Source organism: Meles meles, chromosome 15 (genome assembly GCF_922984935.1).
Source record: "Meles meles chromosome 15, mMelMel3.1 paternal haplotype, whole genome shotgun sequence".
NCBI lineage: Eukaryota > Metazoa > Chordata > Mammalia > Carnivora > Mustelidae > Meles > Meles meles.
Window position 1 is genome coordinate 22,690,691 of NC_060080.1, and position 20,314 is coordinate 22,711,004.

General features: G+C 48.4%; 1 protein-coding gene across 4 annotated transcripts in view; it reads left to right on the top strand.

Annotated features, from left to right (window-relative positions):
* The window catches only part of PLB1 (phospholipase B1), a 122,858-nt gene that overhangs the window by 54,042 nt on the left and 48,502 nt on the right, over positions 1–20,314 (top strand). For all 4 annotated transcript variants that reach the window (XM_045979692.1, XM_045979690.1, XM_045979691.1 and 1 more), the window contains exons 18-25: positions 2,590–2,648; positions 4,391–4,464; positions 5,982–6,025; positions 11,833–11,941; positions 14,657–14,708; positions 15,037–15,117; positions 17,935–18,000; positions 18,327–18,427. In XM_045979692.1, coding sequence (XP_045835648.1) covers positions 2,590–2,648; positions 4,391–4,464; positions 5,982–6,025; positions 11,833–11,941; positions 14,657–14,708; positions 15,037–15,117; positions 17,935–18,000; positions 18,327–18,427 — 586 coding nt within the window. The remainder of the gene's footprint in view (positions 1–2,589; positions 2,649–4,390; positions 4,465–5,981; positions 6,026–11,832; positions 11,942–14,656; positions 14,709–15,036; positions 15,118–17,934; positions 18,001–18,326; positions 18,428–20,314) is intronic.

Here is a 20,314-nt window from a genome sequence, read left to right on the forward strand (position 1 = left end):
ATCTCCTCCGCATTTTACCAGCTTCAAAGAGTTCCCGAGCCTTTGCCTACTAACAAGCGCTCACAGCATTCACTGTCTATGTCACACGTTATGGCAACAAGAACAGAGTGATTGGCTGCCATCGCCAGAAGCTAAAATAAGCCCTTCGAAGTTGAGGGAAGGAGGTCTTATTTTCTGTTTGGTTGCCTTTTTTACCCATAGCCCAATTTCTCTGAGAAGAGGTCATTTTCAAGTTCTCAGGCTCAACCCCGTGGATGTGTGCTAATGTGTGCAGCTGGCTTTGTGATTTGATATTGTTCTTCTAACCACATATCCTTAGCCCACCCCCTCCCACGACCTACTAAAGCAGAACTCTGAGGGTAAGAACCGACCATCTGTGTTTTAGCAACCTCTCCAGATGATTCTGATGCATGCTCAAATTTGAGACCACTGATCTATATCTTTTGCACACACACATTCACAATTACGTGTGTGTCGGTTTGCATGCTGTCATAGGAAGAGGCAGGGACTTTTACTTTTTCAGTGAGCGTATCCTCCATGGGAGCAACAGCTCCCCATCCGCAGACGGTATAGAAGTCGATAGAAAAGATGTCGCTTGGGAAGGAGATAAGACTTGGAGATCCCTTTGAACGTTGTTTCCGCTGAGTGTTAATACAGCTTCTGGTGCAGACAGAATTCTACAACCATGATCTGGATATTGATGGATGAAGCAGGCTCTGTGTCGTCCCATGGGTCAAAGCAGTGCGTCAAAAGCATCTGGTGCTCTGTGTTTCATTGGATGCCTTACTGAGAGTGTAGGAATTTAAGTTGTGGCCCTCAACATGCATTTGGGTTCATGTTCATCTGTGTATTAGGTCAAGGGGTAGATAGATACAGTACAAGTGTATATATGCAAGTAATTATACATGTAGCAATAGTCCTGTTACGGGGCCTTTAGCTGGGCATAAAACGCCCCGTGGCCCTAACCTACCTTTCCAATGTTATCTTGTGCTAGGCTCGTTTACAGACCCTCCACTTAAGCCAAACTGTATGACTGTCTGTTCCTTACAGACATCTCTCACTTTACCATACCGCAGGCATTCCTGATGCTTGTCTCTCCAATCCCCAACCTCCCTCTCCCCCATCCTTATCTCGTCACGTCATGAGTTCAAACACCACCTTCTCCATGAAGCCTGTTCTGAACCACCCGCCACATAAACCTCCCCCCCCGGGGGGGGGGGGTAAATCATTCTTGCAAGTCCAGAACTTTATGTCACTTTCTGTCTCCCACAGGGTGTATTAGCTTATAGATAATTATAACTGGATGGTTCTTACTTCTTCCTTAGCCTGTGAGTTCCTGGAGGGCTCTCCCCATTTCTGATCCCTCTGTCGTCTCCAGAGCACCCGGCCACTGAGCGGTGGTCAGCCTGTTTGTCAGATGAGTAAATGGCTGCTGGGCTGCATTACAGTACGTGCTCAAACTCCAAAGACGAACAAAATAGAGTCGGGCTGCCGAAAACAGCTGGGTGGATCCTCCCGAAGCTAAGCCCAGGCTTATTCTTAGGCTCACCAATTCCATTCTTCAGTATATATACCCTAAATAATTGGAGACAGACATTTATAAATAAATGTTCGTGTTTATTTATAATGTAAATGTTCATAGCAACAACAAGACCCAAAAGATGGGAACGACCCAAATGTCCATCAGCAGGTGAATGGATAAACAAAATATGGTTATATCCGTACAAGAGAATATTATTCAGCCAAAAAAAGGAACAAAATCCTGGCATGTGCCGTAACACGGATGGACCTCAGAATCATTATAGAAAGGGGAAGAAGCCAGGACGAGAGGGGTCAGATGGTGTGTAATTCCATTTCTATGAAATGCCCAGAATAGGAAAATCCACAGAGCACCGATTCATGGTTCTCGGGGGCAGGGGGAGTGAGGGCTTAATAAGTACAGGTCTCCTTTGGGCTGAAATGAGAGTATTTTGGAGCCAGACAGAGGTCATGGTCATACACCCATTGCAGGTGGGCTAACCACCCCTGAAGCGTTGATTTTAAAATGGTCGATTTTATGTTATATGAACTTCACCTTGATTTTTCGAAAAAAATTGGTCACTGGTATAAAAGCATGTTCCTTTCCACTTTAGAAAAACCGAGCTGATTCTGTTCATCAATATATGGATGATATAAAATTTGATCCCAGTTTTCAGTAGATCCTAGAATAGATGAAGGGTTGGTTGTGTCTCTGCCACAATTCCTGCCTCATCCTCAGACCGAGTGGCCAGGGGTGGCTTCAGGCCCCAACGGGATCTGCTCACCCGGTGGCTCTCGCCAAAGGCCCCGGACACCACACCCCAACCCCACCCCCCCAGCCCAGAGATGGGTCCGCCGTCCAGTTCCGGAGCCTCCGCGGGCGTCCTCAGGCAGAGAGAGCAGGTGGACCCTGCGGCTGCTACCGTGGAGCCTTATGACAAGGATGGGCTCTTGGACTCTCTGTCCAACTGAGTTGCTATTACAATTGGACTTTCTCTCAGTCTTCCGGGAAGGTCTTCATTCATTTTCATTCATTCATTCTTTCTGCCATTCACGGGTGTGTGTTCTCAGTTCACAGGCTGAAGCCAGCTGACATCAAGGTCATCGGCGCCCTGGGTGACTCTCTCACGGTGAGTTACCCCCACTGTGGAAGGCGGTCTTGACTCCTAGGAGACCCGGGAGAGAGGAACTCTCCACTGTGGCCGTCTCCAGCCCCTCTCCAGCCCGCCTGCCCTGGACCCAGCATTCCTCGCCCGGCACGTTCCCCCACTTCCAGCCTAACCTCGTATTCCTCTCCCAACACTGGAATGAAGGAGCGGGGGAACCTTCCGTTCTGAGGGGGACCACAGAGGGAGCAGCTGGGATAGATCTCACAGCCTGGCGGGGGTGGGCAGATCGGACTAGGTCTCCCCTGTGGTGCGAGGCTCCTTCAAAGCCCTGGCGCTTGTCACGGAGGAAGTTAAAGGAGGGAGAAGAGAGGAGGAGACAGGAGCGGGTGCTGGTGGGGTGGGGAGGGGGGAGTGGGAGAGAGGGAGGTACGGAAATGGTCCCCGCCTACTCCTGCAGCCACTCCAAGGTGACCCTTCAGGCCTGCAAAGTGCTATCCAGGAAAAGCAAAATCAGGCCCTAGAGAGACCGGGTGGAGGGTCCCAGAGGCTCCCAGACACACGCTTCTGCTCAGTAGTGACTCATTACAGATGTTTCCAGCTGCTGCTCTTTGGGTCAGTAGAGTTCAGGGCCTCCAGTGGAATCTTCCCGAAAGGCCAGCAGGCACTGTTCACATCTGTGGCCGCCCAGCCTTTGACCTGTCTTATTTCGCCTCACCCACACAATCCTGTGAAATGCGATTAAATTTAACCCATAAGGAAGGTGAAGCCGGGCAGGTGAACCATGTACCCATGACTGCATGGCTCCCAGATGCTGGACTCGCACCGGCCCGACTCCAAGTCTGAAATCCTCTCCCTGTACTGCAGCTGCGCCCCCCCACGACCCCTCGGCGACTCTTCATCCCAGACCCCCTGCTGCTCATAACTCTCTGGAAGGACAGGCAGGCTGGTCCTTAGCATGGCTTATCCCAACCACTTCCTGCTGGGCGTGGCCGGGTATTGCTACCCTCCAACCCCTGGTCCCCTCCAAGTTCCCTCCGGATAAGGACTCATCAAGAATCCCGCACAGTTCTTCGGGACTTCCTGGGAGGCACCATTTGGGGGTAACATACGTGGCACGTGGCAGAGGAATGGGGACCCCAGAGAGCAGAGGTTCCCCCATGGACTGGGGGAGGTCCTCTCATGGAGGCCAGCCTCTCCCCATGCTGTCCGAGAGACCAGTCTCCGGCATGACCTTTGCCACGGCCCTGCTTAGAAGTTAACATGCTTTAGGCCAGGGACGTGCACCTGTAGAGTGTGTCCAGGTTGAGGTTTCAAAAGACCAGGCTCTCTCTTCAACTGAGGGGTAGGGACATGGCATTTTATTTTCTTCTATTTTTTAAATTGTGTGTACATGAGCTATATTGATATAAAAGGACTGTGATGGGCTTTTGTTTCACAACTTTGAAGAATGAGGCAAATGGGACCCTGAAATGTGTCCTTTGGAAAAACGGACACCGCTGCCTAATTTCCAGAGCAGTTCTGCTAGCCTGGAGTCACCTGATCTGGGTTTGGGCAGGGTTTCTTAGGGTGAGACCACGCTGTGGTTGGCGCCAGGATTCCCAGTGGGAGCTCTCGCTCACTCGCGTGAGGCAGGAGGCACATCGGGACTGGGACCTGTCTCGACTCTGGACTCTAGGGGGTGCCCAGGCGTTCCCAGCCAGACCCAGAATGGGGGAGTTTCTGGCCACAGGCAAGGAAACTCACCCCTCGATGTTGCCTGTCAGGCAGGTAATGGGGCCGGATCCAAGCCTGGGGACGTCCCAGATGTCTTGATTCAGTACCGAGGCCTGTCCTGGAGGTGAGTAAGAATATGGTAAGACCCTGAATGACCCCTTCATTGCAGCGGGGGGAGGGGGGACCCCAGAGCATCCCAGAAAACCATTCCTCTAGCGGGCACATGAACCACCTGATTAGTGATTTACAATGAGACACTTCTGGTTTACTTGGAGGAAGAAAAGCAAAGCTTCCCCAAACCACTACATTCCCCAGGACAGGAACTGAGACCTGAGCAGGAGGAGTTTGGGGGAAAAACTGCACAAATGTTTGGGTTGAAAATCTACCCTAGCTTTCATTTCTCCCTCTGGGGCCTAAGCTCAGAAGGGGCAGTGGCCTTTGAAACCAGAGTTGTGCCTGAATCCTAGCTGCTCAGCTCTGTGCAACCCTGGGCAAGTTACTTAACCTCTCTGAGCATGTCTCCTTGCCGTTGGTGCTGGGATGCTAATACTGCCTGAGCACTGTCATGAGGATTAGAGTTTAAGCCTCCAGCACAGTGCCTGACGCAAAGTAGATCGAAATGGTAGCATCATTATTAAAGGGCCTTCATTTTCCAGATGAGAAAATGAGGCTCAGAGAGGGCAAGTAACCTGTCTTCGGTCACACAGCCAGATGGCAAAAGAACAGAAAGTAGAGCAGATGGTTCTGACCCCTAATCTGGCACATTCCCCCATCGTGACTGCCTCATGCCGGCTTCTCCTGCTTTGGCTGTAATCAAATCCAGGCTGCCACTGGCTGCAGGGAGCTGGACTCGTGCTTTGAACACCCGGCTCCTGCCAAGTGTGAGAGGACAGGTTTGCTGTTTCCTCAGCCTGGAATCTGGCATCTCTGGCCCCAGACTGAACCAGAGTGTTGAATCCCTGGCATCCTCCCTCGTGACGTTGCACAGAAATAAACCCCAAACATTTTGAGACCCTTTTAAATGTTCCCAGACATACTTGGCAGAGAACGAGGAGATATGGAAAGGCAGGGAATCCAATAAACTCTGGAATGTTCCATATTTTCATGCCTAGAAACCCATCCAACTCTGATTTCCTTGGAATTTTAGAAGCAGCTTGGAAGATGGGTTGCACCCTAGAAGACACCCTTTTACAGCAGGTTTTCCCAAGCCAAATGGGAAGAGAGCGATGAGAGGGCAAACCTCTCCCCTCTGTCGTCAGTGGTAACAGCCATGACCAGCGGCAGTGGCTGGTGGGGCACGACTGGGCTCGGAGTACAGGGAAGGGTCACTCTGCCTTTAAAAAGGGGGTGAAGAGGCCCACTTGGTTCCCCGACCCCAATGTCAACCCTCAGAGTTAAAAATCAACAAAGTCTGTCGTGCCCTGTAAATCCATTCTTGGCTGATGTTCCGGTTTGTGGGGACAAGGCAGAGGAGTTGCTGTGTCCTGGTTTGGTTTTCCACTGCACTAATAAGGAAACGACAAGCTCCAAACCCCCAGGTGTCTCCCAGAAGGAGAAAGGCCCATCTTGGCAGCGTCTGAGCTGTTCTGGCGTCGCCGGCATTCTCAGACTCCCTTTTCTTTTCTGTTCCCCCCACCACAGTGTCGGAGGCGATCACAACCTCAGCAGCGTCACCACCCTGGCAAGTGAGTACGCGCTGCCCGGGGTTGGGGGCTGGCAGGCGGGCTCGCCTGCGCGGCTCTGCAGCGCCTCTTGGTGGTGGCCGTGGGCTCGGCAGGGAGCCGGATGGTGCCACTCTGCCGCGTTCGCCAGGGGGCGCTGCGTCCCCGAGGCCGGGGGTGGGGGGGGGGGGGGGCCTGTTCCGCTTGGTGAGCGTCCGGAAAGCCTCGGAGAGATATTTTTTTAGAAGAAATACTATTTGTCCAAGGAAGGAAGAGAGTCGGAGAGGAGAAGAGAGTTCAGGCCAAATCTTAGTGCAAGTCATTATTAGGAAGCGAGTCTAGAAAGCGGGAAAGGGCACCCGCTTTGCCTGTCATTCTGAGCAGAGCACCTTTGTGGGAGGCATTGACCTGGGTAGCATGGAGCACCCCTGCATGCAAAGACGCTGAATTCCTGTGTGTGGCTCTGGGAAATGCCTCTATTGCCGCCGCGAGGGCTGAAGCGACCTTGTGCAGGTTATGCAAACACACTGGGGTTCAGGGCCCGAAAAGTTTCCCTTAAGTCACTTCAGCGACAGGCTACTAGGAATGGTTTTTTTTTTTTTTTTTTTTTTTTTTTAAGCCTGAGCCACATTGTCTGAATGGTCTTCTTAGGCGTCCTTTTCTCCTTAGCGCACACACATCACAGTGTTCCTAAAGCATGCGCGCACGGAATGTTATCGTTACATTACTTTCCTTTCACTTCTTTTACCTAATAATCTTGCCTAAGAAACTTAACTGCTCCTGATCTCACTGACTTTTCTTGTAATTACCCCTTCGCAATATGTGAGAGTCTGGAATATATCTCAGTCTGTAATATAACTGAGAAGTTATCTGAGGTTTAAGGTTCTGAGACTTTGATGGTAGTTACGGCTTAATCTCCACGTGGGCGGGTTGGGGGGACGCTGATCGGGCCTCACCTAGTGTTTTGCTCTTGCAAGGGGAGGTGGTCTGGGCTGCTTTTGTGACTATGATCAACTGGGCGGGAGCTGGCCCAGCATTTCCAAAGCTTGCTGGGCCCACCGATTCCCACTCAATTATCGTGGAGAAAATAACTAGAAATGGCTAATGGCTCAAGACCTTTCGCTACAGTGATTCAAGGACTGAGACGGTCCTCCCCCCCATCCCCCAGGTGGACCCCCCTAATGTACTTGGCCCAGCAATGGATCATTGCCTTTTCAGAGTCTTCCTTACTAGAGCTGTGAGGACAGCTTGACTGTAGGGGCCGGATAATCCCCACGGAGATAACTGCATGGAAATGGGTTAGAAAAATTCCGAGAACATGGGGCCAGCATAGAAGCTCAGTTTGACTCCATCTTCAGTTTAATCCGACAAAGACTCCAGTTCTGGCTGCTTGGGAAGTAGGAGCACGAACCAAGGTCCCTGCCCTCATGCCATCATCACAGTTTCTTGGGGGTGCGTCTCCCTAAAGACAGGCCCGTATACCAACAATTAGAGCTAGGTTCATGTTTAAGGGAAAATAAATAGGAAGGCGATTAAAGCTGCTTTCTGGAAAGCGGTTTTAAGAACTAGAATTCATCAAGAAAGGAAAGGTAATGAAACATTCTTGGCATAGATAACCACATAAACCAGCAAGTTCTCATCCTAAACAATGTGGAGTGCCTTTCTGTGGTTTTCCTGGTAGGTAGCTAGCTGGCCTGTGCTGGTTTCCTCCAGTAATGGGGAACCAAGGACTACCCTTTCTATTTCCAGATGGCTTTAGTGACTTCACAGCTCTTCCTTCTACTGAGTAGAAATCAGAGTAATTTCTTTCCATTGGGCACAATGTCCCCAAAGCCACAAGGAAGGAGTTCAATACCTCTGTGCTGTGTAGGTCCTGTTGCAGGACTTGGTCCTAGAGAAGACTCTGCCGTCTGGCCTGATGCCTGGATGGCTGGTGCCTTGCCTGTTCCTTTCCCATATCCTAGCTGATTGTGAGACCGGGGCAAAATGCCCCGTATCAGAGCTGAGAGAGTAGAGTTCCGGCCTGGAATTCTTTCTCAGTAACCCCATGACTTGTAGCACACCTCCCAGGCTTCATCAGCTTTGCGTCATCCTTCACTCAGTCCACAGGCCTTTGCTGAGCATATGTGAGAGTCTGGGGTGTATATGGAGCCTGCTCTCAGGAGTTCTCAGCCAAGCTGGGGAGATGGAAAAGTGACAATCAAGTGCAGATCCAGTGTGGTAAAGACGTTAGAGTGCATGAGATTGAACAGATCATGCACTCAAATGACGGGCCTTTAACCAGACTGATCAAGGGGGATGAGAGGAGGAGAGCTTCAGAATTGGGAACAGAAGAGGAGACATTACTGTGGAAATAAAAAGGATTATGAGAGTATTTTGAATAATTGTATGCCCATAAATGAGATAACTTAGAGAAAATGGTAAAATTCCTAGAAAGACACAAATTACTGAAACCGATTCAAGACAAAATAGAAAATCTGAATAGATATATAACAAAGTGATTGAATTTTGAAGCTTCCCACCAAGGAAAGCCCTAGCTTTTTTTGGTTTCACTACTGAATTCTATCAAACACTGAAAGAAGAATTTACATCAATCTTCACGAACTCCTCCCAAAAATGGAAAGGGAAGGAATACTGCCTAGTTCATTCTATGAGAATAACAAAATAAGACAAAGATATTCTATCTTAATAATAACAATTATTATCTTAAAAACAAGAATAAGACGAAGATATTACATATTCCTAAGTATTTTTATCTTAATATCCTATCTTATTAACATTATTATCTTAATAACAAAAATAAGACCAAGATATTACAGGAAAAGAAAACTACAGACCAATATCTCTTTTGAATGTACAGAAATCCTCAACAAAATTCTAGCAAGCAAAGTACAATAACATATAAAAAGGATTACACCCCATGACTAAATGGGAATGCAAGATTGGTTTCAAATAAAAAAATCAATTAATATAATACATTATATCAAAAGCATAAAGGACAAAAACTACATGAGTATTTCGATAGATAAGAAAAAGTATTTTGTAAAAACTAATATCCTCTCATGATAAAAAATATTCTACACACTAAAAATAGAAAGAAATTTTCAGGATCTGATAATGGGCATCACAAAGTCCACGGTTAACATCATACTTAATGCGGAAAGGCAAGATGCTTTCCTTCTGAGATCAAGATGTATACCCTTGCCACTTTTATTCAACATTATGCTGGAGGTTCTAGTCAGGAACGTTAAGCAAGAAAATGCAAGAAAAATCATCAAGATTAGAAATGGAGTAAAGCTATTTGCACTTGCAGGTGATATAGCCTTATATATAGGACCCGAAGGAATCCACTAAAAATTATTAGAATTAGTAAATGGGTTCGGCAAGATTGCAGGGTACAACACCAATATGCAAAAATTAATGGTATTTCCGTACACTAGCAATTAACAACCTCAAAATGAAATTAAAAGATAACACTCCATTTACAATAGCATCAAGAAATACATAAGAATAATTTTGACAAAGTTCATTTTTATACTTTTAAGATTTCAAAACATTGCTGAAAGAAATTTAGTCTGACCTAAATAAATGGAAAGGCATCATGTTCATGAATCATAAGATTTAATATTGACTAGATGGCCGCATCCCCCAAATTAATCTGCAGAGTCAATATAATCCTTATCAAAATTCCAGCTGGCTTCTTTGCAGAAATTGACAAGCTGACTCTAAAATTCACGTGGAAATGCAAGAGACCCAGAATAGGCAAGATAATGTTGCAAAAGAACAAATTCAGTGGATTTACAGTCCCCGATTTCAAAACTTAATAAAACTCCAATAATCAAGACAGTGTGGTACTAGCGTAAGGATAGCCATATAGATTAATGGAATAGAATCAAGAGTCCATAAATACACCCTCTTATGTATGGTTACCTTATTTTCAACATGAGTACCAAGACTAATGGGGAAAAAAATAGTCTTTTCAAATAATGGTGCTGGGATAATTTTACAGCCATATGCAGAAGATGAAGTTGGACTCCTACCTCATACCATATACAAAATTAACTCAAAATGGATCATAGGCTTAAGAGCTAAAGTTACCCTTAGAAGAAAATATAGAAGCAAATCTTCATGACCTTGGGCTAAACAAAGCCTTCTTAGATATAACACCAAAAGGACAAGGGACAAAACTAAAAATAGATTGGACAAATGAAATATTTCTGGGCTTCAAAGGATACCATCAAGAAAGTAAAAAAAAGGGTGCTCAGTGGGTTAAAGCCTCTGCCTTCAGCTCAGGCCACGATCTCAGGGTCCTGGGATCAAACTCCGCATTGGGCTCTCTGCTCGGCGGGGAGACTGCTTCCCTTCCTCTCTCTCTGCCTACCTCTCTGCCTACTTGTGATCTCTGCCTGTCAAATAAATAAATAAAATCTTAAAAAAAAAAAAAAGTAAAAAGAAAACCCAGACTGAAAGAAAATGTTTGCAAATCATATCTGATAAGAAACTTGTATCTAGAATATACAAAGAACTCCTATAACTCAGTAATAAGACAATTCGATTTGGGCCAATTAAAAATGGCCAAAGAATCTGAATAAACATTTCTCCAAAGAAGATACACAAGTGACCACCAAGCACATGAAAAGATGCCCAACATGAGTAACCATCAATGCAAACCAAACCATAATGAGATACTCTCTCACATCCACTAGAATGGTTATTTTTTTTTAAAAAGATAAAGATCGGTGAGGATTTCTAGACATTAAAACCCTCATATGTTCCTGACAGGAAGGTAAATTGGCACAGCTGGAAAAAAGGTCTGAAAGTTTTTCAGAAGGTTAAACAGGGTTGCCAGGTGATCCAACATTTCCACTCCTAGATAGATATCCAAGAGAAATTCACACAAAATCAGGTACAAAGCCTTCACAGCAGCACTATTCATAATAATCCAAAACAGTGGGAACAGTCCAAATCCTTCAACTGATGAATGGGTAAATGTGGTAGACCCGTGCGATGGGATGTTATTAGGCGAAGAAAGGCACGCAGCGCGGGTCTCCGCTATAACATAGAACACTGAGAACATGGAGTGAAAGAAGCCGGCCCCAAAAGACATGTCATGTGATCCCATTTATGTGAAATGTCTAGAATAAGCAAGCCTGTAGAGAGACACAGTAAATTAGTGATCACAACAGGGTTGGAAGGGAGGGGGAGGGACCGCTCCTGGCCACAGGGTTTCTTTTTGGGGTGATGAAAATGTCCTAAAGTTGGTTATGGTGAAGCTTGTACAGCTCTGAACATACCAAGAGCCATTGAAATGCACTTTAAGTTGTGGATTTTATGATATGGGAATTCTATCTCCAAAAACTATTGTATACATAGAAAACTTTTTAAAAAGAGGGGCCCCTGGGTGGCTCAGTCGGTTGAGCATCTGCCTTCAGATCAGGTCATGATCTCGGGGTCCTGGGATTGAACCCCAAATCAGGCTCTGTGCTCAGCGGGGAGCCTGCTTCTCCCTCTCTCCCTGCTCATGTTCGCTTGCTCGCTGTCTCTCTCTCTCTCTCAAATAAACATTTCTTTTAAAAAAAGAAGAAGAAAACAAAAAGAAAAATGCATGAGAGAAGCACCAAATTCAGACTCATGTTTATTCAGCAATAATTTGTTAAGCCCTGGGTAAGCATCAGCGTGCTGGACACTTTCTTTCCAAGCTGAGAGAACAGTAAGGTTAAGAGCTTTAAGGGTGACAGTCCATTGTCCCTGACATGCACTGGCACTTATCGAAGGAATCTGAAGACGGGTTGGGGATAGTTACTAAATGTGTCTCTTCTTTTTGTTTCCAGACATCCTCCGGGAATTCAACCCTTCTCTGAGGGGCTTCTCTGTTGGCACCGGGAAAGAAAACAGCCCTGAAGCCTTCCTAAATCAGGCTGTGGCAGGAGACCGAGCTGAGTGAGCAGGGGAGCTTGGGGGGGGGGGGCACACAGATCCTCTGGGGACCTAGTTAGAGGCTTGGCCTGGATTGGGGTGTATGGCTGAAGGCTATGGAGGGGGGCTTTGGTCCACGGGAGAGTTCTGGGGGTCAAAGACTGGACTGGGTGGGTTCTCCTGGGGTGTCCCTCACTGTGGGACACAGAAACCTATTAGCCCACCCCCAACACCACCCCAGGAACTAGGCACAGTTTACTCTGATGCCAGGCATATGCTTGGAGCAAATTACTTCACTCCTGTCCACAGAAGATGGCGGTGTAAGAGGGCCGACTCTGAGTTCCAGTTTTTATGACTCTGTTAATGCTCCATCTATCCTGTCCCTCCCTTCCGGGGGCAGGGTGGGCGGGGGGACATGCTTTCCTGGCAGTCTTTGCAGGCTCTACACTTTGCATCTTTGCTGGGTCATTGAAAGAGCCCTCCCGGGAGGGAAGCCTTGCGTCTGAGTCCTGGCACACACGCCCCACCCCTGCCCCAGCCTCCCGAAGCCTTAACCTCTGAGATGGGGCTGGCGGTGAACCTCTCCCGTGGGGTGGTTATGAGGCTTGATGCCGTGTTGAAGCTGAAAGTTCTGGGTGGGGGGGTATAAGTCACACACACACACACACACACACACACACACACACACACACACACACTGGGTCAGCATAGTCCCGCTAGCAGCAATGCAGCGAGGCTGTGGGTCCTGCCTGGGGAAACTTTTGGGGAGCAAGGGGACCATTATCATGGTCCGTGCACCCTGAATGGCAGGTTCCTGAGAGCAGGAGAGCAGAGCCAGTTTTCCTGGGTCTTGCACCTCCATTTCTCTCCCTGACCCCCAGGCCTAGGGTGCTTTTTCGGATTTGCCACCTAGTAGACAAAAGCGAATACCGCACCTAATCTAGGAAAAATATGGAAAGATCCTCTCTGTTTCTTATTCCTATTTTTCTTCCAGAATAATTGCAAACCTCTTTGCCATGTAGTTCCTTGGGATTCTGTGTTTGGTTCCCAGAGTCCCTGACTTCATTTAACCAGCTCTCAACACCATCCCGAATCTACAGTTCACCCGAGTAACTCCCATTTATTCAGGACCGGAGTCATCCAAATCAGAGATTTTTTTAAAACCTAATCTGTTTCATAATAAATTCTGTGGCTTCGTCTTCCTTTTGGTGGGAGAAGGGTGAAGGCTATCTAATTGACTGCCCCCAAATTTTGGCATTAATGTTACCATAATTTTGGGTTTTTTCCAAGCATATGGCAGCTAGTGGTATCCAGAGAGGCATTTGTAAGCTTGACTAGGTCAGGGAGGCGTCCAAGAAGGAATCCTTGATGGAGAACATAAAGTTCATGATTCATATGACCGTGGATCTCTCCCCTGCTTTCCTCAAGGCGGTGGGGCCCTTTTGTGCAAGTAATCCATCCGTCCGAGCACTTCCTGAGTCATAGGGAGGGGTTAGTGACGATTGCTCCCATATTATAGATGAAGAAACTGTAGCACAAAGAGGCAAAGTGGCCTGAACAAATGTGTCACCTCGACCACGTGACCTGTAGTCCTCGTGCCCGGCAGGCCCTAGCCCAGGTCTGGTAAAAACCCTTCATACACACCCGCCGTGCCCAACCTAGCAGGCACCCTCACGTTTACTAGCCCCGTGTTCTGTGCAGGTCACACACCCAGGTTCTCTTAGAGGTGATACTGAGGCTCAGAGAGGTCAAGTAATCATCCAGCCCTGGTCCTCAGAGCAGGCGTCCTGATGGCTTCCAGTGATGAGGGAACCAAGATGCAAGGAGATCCCCGCCCAGGAGATCTGATACCTGCCTAGTCCCCTGTGACAAAGACCAGGCCGACTGGGCTAATAGTGAAGACATGACAACCACTGTTTCCTGCCGGAGTGGTACCAGAGACCGGGGATGGCAGCGGTGATAGGAGATGGGATTCAGTGGATCGTTGCTAATATGGAGGCTTACCACGTGCTGCTCTAAATTCTCTATTTAATGCATCCGACAACTCAGTGGAGAAGGCGTGCTTCCCATGCACGTGTTACACAGGACCAAACCAAGGGTTTGCAAGGTGAAGCACTTCGTCAGGCTCTGCCGGCTGGTCGGGGCTGGGCCCAGGATTCAGCCCCGTGTTGCCTGGCTCCAAAAGCAGGGGGTCTTAGTCTGTGAGGCTGCTTTGCTTGTCTCATGTGCTGCTCCTCAGGACCCTTGAAGATACAGGTTTTTATCTCCATGTTTGCAGTCTTTGGGGACGGCACACTTAGGTTACATTCCCGCAGTTAGCAGGAGGTGACTAAATGTCAAACCTGGGTATGACTGACTTGACCTTGATGGTACGGGTACCCTACAGGCAAAGCTCACGGCACCCACATAGGCAGGCTCATACCAAGCCATGCGTGACATGAAATGCACATGCAGCCTTCTGTCTGCCCTGAGTGAGCCTGGCCTGGAAAAGAAACATGCCGCTAAGTCCCCCGCTCACATGTGGAGTGGTCTGCCTGTCCCGAAGCGCGGTCACAATGCCCCCCAGCCCTCCACCTCCAGAGGAGGCTGGATGGGGAAGGTGCTCTAGGACAGGAGGGTGGCCTTCAGTCCAACTCTCCTGCTGCCTGTTTGATTGCTACCGTCTCCGCCAAGTCCCCTCCCTGCCCAGCTTCATGTGTCTCTGCTCATTACCTGACTTCTGTCCGTCTGTGTCCACAGGGGTTTACCTGTTCAGGCCAGGAGGCTGGTGGACCTGATGAAGAATGACACGGTAATTCACAGTCCCAGTCTCCTAGGCCTGCTTGAGCTAGCATTCCCTGGAAGAGGGAGTAAGCTGGAGAAATCCAAGGAGACAGAGAGGGTCAGGGTCAGGGACCACATGGAAGTGCAGAGAACCCACCTTTAAAAACCACAAGTGATCTAGCTCCTCCAACTGGTGACTTATGACCTCAGGACCCCAAAACCACAGAATAGAAAATAGTGATGTCCATTAAACCCTCCGGGAGGTGAGGACCCATCCCTGCCAGGGTTTGGTACTCTGTCTTCTTGACTCAGCTCTGGAGCAAGGCACTTACTTGTTTGTTTCCTGTTCATTTCAGAATATAAATTTTCAGGAGGACTGGAAGATAATAACCATGTTCATAGGAGGCAATGATCTCTGTGATTTCTGCAAGGACCCGGTGAGCCTCTAGGCCCTTAACTCAAGACTCCCCCAGGGAGGGATTTCCACACCAGGTGGCTAGAGCGAATGCAGCAGGCTTGGCACTTGGGGCTTGTAGCCTGGAATTAACCCTGAGACCAAGAGTGCATTCACCTCCAGGCAAAGACTCAATAGAACTGGTTATGAAACTGATCTTGATTAGGTTTTATAACAAGGGAGCCTGATCATATCATTTTAGAAACCAAGGTCACGTTCCAAGGATCTAGAAAAATCACATATCTTCATATAGATTATTAAAGGTCAGTTCCTTTTTCCAGCATCGAACTGCCTTACTGTCTCTGTTTTGAAAGGGAAAAAAAAGATTCCCTAATGCAAACATTTAGGCATGGTTCAGAGCGAAGTCATTCCGAGCTGATGGGAACCCCAAGAGCCACGCTGCTGCCCTGCGGGTGTGGTGCTTCTTCCTGGAACCCCAGAATCTCTGAGCTGGACAAACCCCACAAATCCTGTCGACTACTCTCCCACCTGCCACAGGAATTCCTTCCAGAGAACCTAGCTGTTGAATATCCCCAGCGATGGGCAGCTTTTTAACTTGTTCTCATTAGTACTATAAGCAAGTACCAATTTTTGGGTAGTGTTTGTGTCAAGCCCAAATTGGCCTTCTTGTAACTTCCACCTTTTCTGCCTATGGGAGGCATGCCTGTACCTCTTCTACATTCAATTCAGCTGACTTTAAAAATAATAGGTTTTTAAATTTTTTTTTTAAATTTTATAAGCAATGCACACTGGAATCTCATCAAAGCACAGAGAAAAAACATATTTTCTGTAATTACAACACCCAGAAATGCCATCGCTAACATTTTGTTAAATGTCTCTCTGGCATTTTTCTCTGAAAAGGGAGAGTTACTTTATTATTTGCTAAAAATAGCTTCCTTCTGGAGATATTGTTTGGTGATCTGCTTTTTTTTTCAGTAGCGATCCATTGGGAGAGGATCCTATATCAGTAGTCTTCCATAAAATAATTCTTAATGACCATATAACTAGTCCATAACCTGTATTGACCATTAACTGTCACCATTTACTGTGTATTTAGCTTATATTGCTTCTAATTATGCCTGTTATAAATAACACCAGGAGAAACATCCGTCTCGATGGGCACCCATAATAGTTTCCTGATACATGCCCTAAGTAGTAAGACTTTTAGGCAAGAAGGTATGTACATTTCCCCTACTGTTTTATCACAGAAATTTCAAAACATACTGAGAAAGGCAGAGAATTATGTAGTAAATGCCCATCTACCCACCACCTAGGTTTTACAGTTGTTACCATGTTGCCATATTAATTTAGCACGTATCTATCTCTCCATCTCACTCTGGGGGGACGCTGCACATTTTCAGTGCCTTGGATACAAATAGCCAAACTGCTTCCAGAATGTTGGCATCAATTATGCCTCCTTCCTCAGGTTCCATCTGTCAATATATGTTATTTGTTTTAATAACTGCTAATCTAATAAATGAAAAACATTGTATCTTCAAAATTTGCATTTATTTGATGAGTAGGGAGGAAGAAGCCTTTATGTCCCTTGTTTCATGCTCATTTGAATTCCTCCTGATAAATTCTATATGAAGGCCATTGGCTACTTTCTGTTTAGGTATTTATCGTTCTCTTACGGATCTCTAAAAACCCCTCATATTAAGTATACTAACCCTTTATCAAATATGCTGCCTGTTTGTCGATTTCCATTTAATTTTGTTTGTAGTGTTTTCTGATAAACAGAATGTCTTTAATGTCTGGTATCATTTCCTGGGCATGTATTATAGGCCAGGCACCGTACTAGGTGCTGAGACATGCAGCTCTGTCCTCAAGGAACTCATAGTCAGGGAGGGAGGTACAGAAAATGCACCATAACACAATAAGGACAACATGGTGGCCCCAAAGTAAGAATTGCCATGGGAATTTGTGTTTTGTAGGCTGGTGGGGGGAGTCAGGGGAGTACACGGAGCAGGGGACCTTCTGACTGGTGCTGGAAAATGACATTCAGCAGAGCAAAATCGGGAAGTGGGGCGTCTTGCTGAGCCTGGGGAGCTTCTGTCCTGAGAGGCAACCCTGGTCCCCAGACCCCTCACAGCCTCAAAGTCACCAGGGTTTTCTGGGATGTGACGGGCTTGCTGTGGGCGTGCAGCTGTCAGTGAAGCAGGTAAGGAAGTTGGACCGTGGCCTCTGCTCCACTTTTGAGTCATTTGAAGGAAAAGGTCTTGGTTAGATTTTAGCCACAGAAAGGGTTCCACTTAAAAAAAAAAAATTAAAAATCACCAAGTATGGAGGTCAGAAGAAATAACATAAAATGTGTTTATGCTTGGGGGAGGGGATTCACAGGACCCCCTTCCCCTATGATCATGTCTTTAAGTGATCTGATGGGGCAGCAGGTCCCCAGGCACTTTGAGGCTTGAAGGCAGAAGAGCTTGGGCCATAGGACGGGAGGATATTCAAACCGCGGGAGATCTGAGAAGTCCAGTACTCCGACATCCCATTCTAGAGGGGCCCAGAGATGTGAGATGCTTTAGCTAAGTTCCTGCATCTAATTAATGCAAAGTGGATCCAGAGCTTTCCATAACTTTATGCGAAGAACAACAAGGTTTCCGGGGAGGTCACAGCCATGACCAGCCTAAGGATGATGGGTTTGGTCTGAAGGCTGGGGGCCCCCCAGGCCGACCTTATGTTTCAATGTTGCCCATTCTGGCTAACATACAAGAAGGAGGGGACCCAAGACATGAATGAGCCTGGTCCACAGAGAGATTAGGTGGTGGATGGTGTTAGACCTTCCCTTTTCCCGCAGGCCCGCTATTCTCCTCAGAACTTCACGGACAACATCGGGAAGGCTCTGGACATCCTCCATGCTGAGGTGTGTAGGCTGGGCTGTGTGGCCTCTGAGCAGCTCAACCAATGGTCTTTCTTGGGCCTCAGACCTGGCCTGGAGGGGCTCTGACGTCCTGCCTGCCTTTCCCTGGAAGCCAGCACTATCAGCGCCACTGTCCTGGTCCCAGAAGCCTGAACACATAGGTGTCAAAAGCAGAGGGGAGCGAGGTGGGGCAGGAGGGATGAAGGAGGTGGATGGGGCATGGAAGACCCCAGACCGGGTATCCAGCAGGAGAGGCCGGCCCAGACCTAGATGGGGGACTGGAGCCACCAGCCTCTATCCTCTTGGGGACTGGCCTTGCCTTTGCTCAGGTTCCTCGTGCATTTGTGAACCTGGTGAAGGTTCTGGAGATCATCAATCTGAGGGAGCTGTACCAGGAGAAGAACATCAGCTGCCCAAGGCTTATCCTCAGGTGAGAAGGAAGCTTCTTCCCCATTCCCTAAAGCGCCGGAGTGGGGGGTCCTTAGCAGAAAGCAACTCTGATCCATTAGAAAGTCCAAGGGCAGGTGTGTGAGGAGGGCTAAGCCCACCCCATTTTCTAACCTGACGAGGCCTCATGGGTTTTTGTGAGCCCAGTGTGGACCCCAGCTAACCTCGGGGTGTGTGTCACCACCCGATCATCCTCCTGGCTGTCCTGGGAGCTCAGGACACCCTTCAGCTCTCCTGGGAGGAAGGAGTAAAGCATGGGGAATGGAATGGGCCTGTGTGGGCCGGGTCACAGGTCACCAGTCAGTGTAACCAGAACGTCCCCCATCGAGCCCCATCTCCGGGACAGAGGGAACCTCTCTCCGGTGAGGGTGTCCTGGGCTGGGCACTTGCAACTGTGGGGCTATGGTCACTTGTTGGAGGAGAGGGTGTCACATCAGAATCAGGGAACAATCTTTTCTGAGCACAGAGAGCCCTGGCCCTGGGAAGGTCCTGGAAAGGCCTTTTTCATCCCCCGTCTCCAGAGCCAAAGGCAGCTCCCTCTCTGACATGATACCTCTCCTTGACCTTCTGGGTTAAGACATCCTTCTAACCTGAGCATGGTCATTTCTGCCAGCATTCCTTCCTACATGGCCTCCCCGGACCCTGAGCCCAGGTCCTGCGGGCTGTGCCCCACCCCAGCGTCCTCCCCGGCTCTGTAGCCCTTGACAGGCCCCCACGACCGCCCCGAGCACAGCACATGGTGATGATTCATGCGCCTCTCCCCGCAGCCCTGCACCCCCCCGCCCCCCCTGCCCCACATGAGTCACGGCTCACACAGCAGAGCGCCTGTTTGCTGAGGGAGTGAATGAATAATTCACAAGGGCCAGATTTGCTCTTGCAAATGAAGCGGCACCTTGGCTACTCCCCTGAAGATGCGTGCCAGACCTCACCTGGAGGCCCAGACCGCACAGGTCTCCCCCCAACCGGGGAAGGTCTGAGGACCCCGTGAGTGGGAGGACGGCTGCCGCATGACCCGTGCCTATGAAGGCAGCCGGTGTCAGGCGTGCGGTCCTGTCAGCGGCTGACTCATCTCCTGGCTCCCACTTTCTCCAGCCACTGGGCCACCCAGGGGTTCAGTAGATTTGTCTCAGCGCAGCTTACCCAAAAGTCTCTTGCTGCCCAGCACTGTAGGGTTTTTAGACAATTAAAGCTAACAGTTCAGAAGAAGGCATCTGCCAGGTCCCTTCTCAGCCCTGTAATGGCCAAGTCACTGACTGCCAGATGAGGCAGACTCGGGGTCACCTTGTCCTGCCACCTCTCCACTGTTCTGTCTCCGTGGTGGTCCTTTCCTTGGAGGCACAAGTCTGTTCTGAGCCATGCACGCTCCAATCCCCTCACCCTGTGTGCCCCCTCATCCCCAGACCAAAAGCCCAGATGGGCAAGATGGCCAACCAGAGCAGAGGTACAGACTGGACAGAAGCAGTTTAACTAGGGATTAAGAGCTCAGGTTCAGGGGCGCCTGGGTGGCTCAGTGGGTTAAAGCCTCTGCCTTCGGCTCAGGTCATGATCTCAGGGTCCTGGGATTGAGTCCCACATCGGGCTCTCTGCTCAGTAGGGAGCCTGCTTCCTCCTCTCTCTCTGCCTGCCTGTCTGCCTACCTGTGATCTCTGTCTGTCAAATAAATAAATAAAATCTTTAAAAAAAAAAAAAAAACAACTGCTAAAGAGCTCGGGTTCAGACCAGACAGACTAGAGTTCAAGTCCTGGCTCCCACACGTAGTCTCCATGTGACCTTGAGCAAGTACTTAGCCTCAGTTTTCTCCTCTATAAAATGGGGTTGATAATACAACTTCTTGAATCGCTGAGAGGAGAATCAAATGGGTTAATTCCCA